At 51.5% G+C, this 5,544-nt stretch overlaps 1 protein-coding gene across 5 annotated transcripts in view; it reads left to right on the top strand.

Moving 5' to 3' along the window:
* Positions 1 to 2,449: 2,449 nt before the first annotated feature.
* The window catches only part of Vill (villin like), a 14,009-nt gene continuing 10,914 nt past the window's right edge, over positions 2,450 to 5,544 (top strand). For 4 of the 5 annotated variants that reach the window (XM_031344104.1, XM_031344106.1, XM_031344105.1 and 1 more), the window contains exons 1-4: positions 2,450 to 2,515; positions 2,661 to 2,735; positions 2,945 to 3,150; positions 4,449 to 4,557. In XM_031344104.1, coding sequence (XP_031199964.1) covers positions 2,450 to 2,515; positions 2,661 to 2,735; positions 2,945 to 3,150; positions 4,449 to 4,557 — 456 coding nt within the window. The remainder of the gene's footprint in view (positions 2,516 to 2,660; positions 2,736 to 2,944; positions 3,151 to 4,448; positions 4,558 to 5,544) is intronic. The other variant, XM_031344108.1, reaches the window with a different exon arrangement.

Consider the following 5,544-nt stretch of genomic DNA (forward strand, 5'->3'; position numbering starts at 1 on the left):
AGGCTCACCACACTAACCATAGACACCAGGCTCACCACACTAACCATAGACACCAGGCTCACCACACTTACCGTACACACCAAGCTCATCACGCTAACTAAGCAAGCACACAATAACTAAAAGCATAAAAAGGAAATGTGACCATTGTGGCCACACTGAGAAAAGAAGCAAATAGTGCCGTGAGCCCCGCCCCACGTCCTGCTGTGAGGGTTAGGGTTACATGGAGGACTCAGGTTTTCATAACTGAGCAGCCCTGCTCAAGGCATGGTCCTGCCCACCACTGACCCTCCACTGTACTTTGCTCCATTGGTTCCAGGCTGTCCTGCAAGGTGGCCTCATGTTGTCAGAGCTGTGTGAAAGCTGTCTTTGGGAGACCGACTCTACCTCAAGCCAATGCCAGGGCTTCAGCCTTTCCCTCCCTCCAGAATGAGATTCCTGAGGACACACCAATTGAGAGGGGATGTCTACCAATAGGGTGGGACACAAAGCGCCTCTCTGCACCTTCACTCATTGCAGGATGGTTATGACCCGATCACAGAGCCTCTTCCTCCTACATATGTTTGTGAATTTACCCAGGTTGACGGCCTTTCCGTCCATCCCAGTGGAGAACTTCTCACTGGAAGGGGGTTGCGTTTGTCTGGGAACATCCACATGTCTCTATAGACCTCAGCCCTGTTTGTAGAGTCTCTATCTGTCTGTACGCTCCTGTTTGCTTGTGGACCTGTGGACAGGGCCCATCCCTACTGACAAAGCCTCGACCATCTCCAAACTGACCTATACAGCCAGCCCTTATTTGCAGAACCTGGGATTCCTCACAGAACCTAGCCTTGCTTCATAACCCTGCGTGTGTCTGAAGGCAATGTGCTTACACACAGCACTGGCTTCCCCGTGACTCAGCCCACAGCTCCATGCCTCTCTGGGAAAGACAGCACTGTTGACAGACCCAGCCTGCAGAGCCTCTGCAGGATTATACAGCCTCCCTGACTACAGGACTAGGTTCTTTACAGCTTCCCAAATCTCTTTGCAAAGCCTGCTGGGCTTTTCCCTACCTGTTCCCAGCTGCCAGTCGGGAGCATTCAGTCTGTTGTTGAAGACACCCTGCATAGGAAACTCCAACGTGTCTAGAGAACTTTTCCAAGCTTTAGTCGCCTGCCTCTGTCTGTCTAGGGGTCTTTCTGTGGTAGCTCCCTCCCGCAGATGTACTGATGTGCTTGTCCTTAGCTTCAGACTCCGCCCCTTCTGCAGCGTCCTTTCTTAGCCGCATCAGCACAGCCTTTCCCAGGCACAGCTCCTCCATATCCACAGAACCCCACACCTGTTTGCAGAACCTCTTTCTCAGCTTCCAGTCTTTGCCTATTTGCCCAGGCCTGTCTGACCTTCCTTGGGTAGTGCCTGGGTCTCTCCACAGCTATTTTTGTATATGTGGAAGCTATCCTTGTATACATGGAGGGTTCCTGTTTGGAGAACTCATCTCTCTCTGGGACCCTTGAGTCGTTCCATGCTTCATCAGCCTACAGAAGGCATGCCAGTCTGTAAAGCCCCCACCTCCATAGTCCACCGCACTGTGCAGTTTGTAAAGCCCCCACCTCCATAGTCCACCGCACTGTGCAGTTTGTAAAGCCCCCACCTCCATAATTCACTGCACCGTGCAGACCCTGTGTCTATTTATATCCCCTGTTTCCAACTTTGTCAGACCTTTGTGTAGTTGCTGCGCTTTCCTTAGGGTCAGAACCTGTCTATCTGTACAACGTTGAGCCCCATTTCAAGAATCCACCTCCTTTTGCAGAGTCTGCCCCTGCTGACTGGATTGGTTTCCTTTATAAGAGTCTGATTTAGCACCATCTACAGAGACTGTCCCCAAGTCTGCAGGACTCAGGTCTATCCAGAATCTGTCTGCATGTTTCTTTTCTCCTTTTGATTTTTTTAGACAAGGTCTCCTGTAACCCTGAACTCCACTCTATAGCCGAGAATGACCTTGAACCTCTCATCCCCCTGCCTCTACCTCATGGGTGTTGGGATTAAAGCCATACACTACCATGCCAAGTTCTATGCGATGCTGGGGGTTAAACCCAGGGCTTTATGCACGGTAGACAAGCATTCTACCAACAGAACTGTACCTCCAGCCCTTTGTGGTCACTTTCTAACTCCAAAATGTTGCCGCTAGCTGAAGAGCAGCTCCTGGCCAGAGAGCTCAGCCTGTAGTAAGAGTTTTCACACAGACGAACCAGGTCTCTGTATGTCCATCCATTATGCCTGTCCTGGTTTGCTGAAGTTGCTCATTTAATGACAACTACATTCTATAGTGGAGGTACTTTGGCGAGCTTTAGGACTTGGGGAAAATTCTCACTCGGAGCCTATAACACAGGTGGCCAGAGGTTGGCCTCCAACCTGTGAACTCTGAATTCTGGCTCTCCTTCTTTGTCTCTCCATTACTCCTGACTAGCCTAGGATGGACATCAACCAAAACCTCCCAGCCATCGATGGCCACAGAGCCCTGCAAATATGGATTACTGAGGTAAGGGGCAAGACCAGGTGGCACAGCCCGTAACATAGGAAAGTGTTACCAGCCTCCCCCATTCTCCCACCTAGAGCTCCCTCCTTTACCTCTGGAAGTCATAGGTAGAGGCCTCCAACTTGTTACTTGGCAACCTCTCTCTCAGAACCTAAAGATGCTGCCACTGCCTGAAAGGGCTCATGGGAATTTCTTCGAGGAATGCTGCTATGTCGTCCTCCACGTGAGTCACCTGGGGAGGCTTTCTTAGGGGTGATAGGGCCCAGAGCTGAAAAAACCCAGGCCTAGAAATAAACTCTATCCAAAAGCCCCCTCATCACATGCCACCCACAAGGGGCCTGCTGCCCTGAGGTCTTCCAGTCCCCGGCTCCCTTCATAGCTTTCCCACGGGTCCCCCTCCCCCATCCACATCTGCAAATGCCTGGACCCTAGGTCCCTCAGAGTCCAAAGGCTACCCAGGGAGGATCCAGTGACCTGCACTACTGGGTTGGAAAGGAGGCCAGCGCAGAGGCTCGGGAGGCTGCGGTCTCCTTTGTGCAACATCTGCAGGAGGACCTAGGAGACCAGACTGTGCTGCACCAAGAGTCACAGGGCCACGAGTCGGACTGCTTCCACAGCTATTTCCACCCCGGAGTCATGTGAGTGCTGAGAGAGCTGACGGCAGTGTGGCAGTGTCAGATCCTGCGGTGAGGGCACCACCCGCCACCCTAGGGAAATGGCTTTTTATTGGCCGAATGCTGAACTTGTATGCATGGGCACACACCCACGTGCTCTTTAAGATAGGTATGCTCACATACGTTCTGCCCATCTCAAGCACACAATTCATGGTTTAAGATACGCACTACCAGTACCACAATCAAGTTTAAAACACTTCATCACCCTGAAAAGCCCCATGCTCCTGGGCAGCCTCTTTTCAGGTCCTTCCTGTACCCTCCTCCCCTGCCAGAGGTATGACCGGTCTGCTTCCTGTCTACATATTGGCCCATTCTGTACTTGTTCTGTAAGCAGAACCACACAGAAAGTGAGCTTTTGTGACCGATATGTTTTCATTTCATCTTAATCCTCCCCACCCCCGACTCTTCCTCCAGTTAGAAGGATGGAACCCAGAGCCTCACCTGCGAGGCAGGCAAGCCCTTGACCCTGAGCTTCATCCCTTATTGATCCAGTTTATCCATGCTGTGGCACACATTATTACCTGGCTTCATTTCACTGTGGGATAACATTCCATTCTATGAATCCATTGTGTTTATCAGCGTAACACCTAGTGGACATGTGCATTGCTTCCACTCTGGGGCTGCTATCAATGGTACTACTGTGAATGCGTGCAAGGCGACTGTTGTCCTTGGTCTCCATTTGTCATGGGAGTGGCCACCAAGTTATCCACAGCTCTCTTTGTTTGTCACACTGGTAGAAGTGTCTTCTACTTTTGTGTCAAGCGTTTTTTTAACTGTCACATTTTGAGATTGACAAGAGTTATCCTGATTGCCAAGAATAAGTCATTTTTGTTTCGAATCGCTGAATCAAATATTTGTGTGTAGTGCAGGTGAGTCTGTGTGTATATGCAATAACACCCCCCATATGTGCAAAAACACATACCACCCCATGCATGTAGACCTGTGGATAGGCACACAACCTGAATATTCATATCTACCACACAGACATGCTCTTCCACGCATTCACGTTTAGACTCACCTGGGAAAAGTACATCTGAAATCCCTCGATATGCCACAGTCTACACAGCTGTCCATGCTCATTGGCAGCACACTCTTGTGCTCATGTACCTATGTACTCACACCTGCATATGCTCACGTGTACTTCATGTGACTTCATGTACTGACAGGCATGATCCCCACACATACTCAGAAGCCCATGCTCACTCCCACACGTGTCCCACAGGAGGTGAGCTTTCTCTCACGAGTCCCTGTCCCTTCCTCAGCTACAGGAAGGGAGGTAGAGCTTCTGCTCTCAAGCTTGTGGAGACCAACATGTACAATGTCCAGCGACTGCTTCACATCAGGGGACGGAAGCACGTGACCGCCACGGAGGTGAGGGCAGCCAGGGATACGGTCTGACCTCCAGACTCATGCAGGCTAAGTCTCCTGAAGCAGAGAGGGCGGGGGTTGGTGGGAAGTGTGGGGAGCGATGAGCTAGAGCGCCCCAGATGACCCGGCCCACAAGGAAGCCCAAGGCAGCCCTACTTCATCTCCTGCTGTCTCTTTCCTAGTGTGTATGTCTCATGGGTGCTTTAAGGACTTGAGCATGAGGCGGAAGTGCTGGGTCCTTGTAGGCAGCAGGCTGGGAGCGTGTGGAGCCTCACTCTTGGCCACACATCATTCCTCCTCACGCACAGGCACGGCACCCACCCTGGCCTCCTCAGAGAGCCCTTTCATAAATCAACACAAAGCACCCTGTACTTGCACGCACCAGGAAGTTAACCATGGCCCAGGACGTTCTGCTGCCAGGCGGCCAGAGTCTGAAGCAGTGAAGAGTCATCTACAGCGTGGCTGGTGACCCTGTAGTTGCACATTACAGTCAACAAGGCTTAAGGCGGCTCTGCGGCGCGCAGCCCTTGCCAGACTTTGCGCCTGCACCCCACAGGTCACGTGGATGCGCAGCCCTTGCCAGACTTTGCGCCTACACCCCACAGGTCATGTGGAGATGGACATTTAGACTGGTTCCATTGAGATTATTTAGGGCGTCTTCCAGATGTGCTTGCTTCAGTAACTGTCTTATGCTCGTTTGCGCACCGTCACCACACTTACACACTGTCACCACGAGCATACTCTTATTCAGACATGATGTGTCTCATGCATGTAGATGTGCGCATTCATACAGAAATAAACAATTACCCATGCCCCACTTCTAGATAACCACATGGAAGGTCATATGTGGTTATACACACACACACACACACACACATGTGCACACACACACATAGCTGCACACAGCCTCATGCATACAAGTGACTTGGCCTGCATTGCTCTCTCTCCCCTCCCCTTTCCTTGCCTGCCCCCTCCCCCACCTCCCCCCTC

This window comes from Mastomys coucha, unplaced genomic scaffold (assembly GCF_008632895.1).
Source record: "Mastomys coucha isolate ucsf_1 unplaced genomic scaffold, UCSF_Mcou_1 pScaffold23, whole genome shotgun sequence".
Taxonomy (NCBI): Eukaryota; Metazoa; Chordata; class Mammalia; order Rodentia; family Muridae; genus Mastomys; species Mastomys coucha.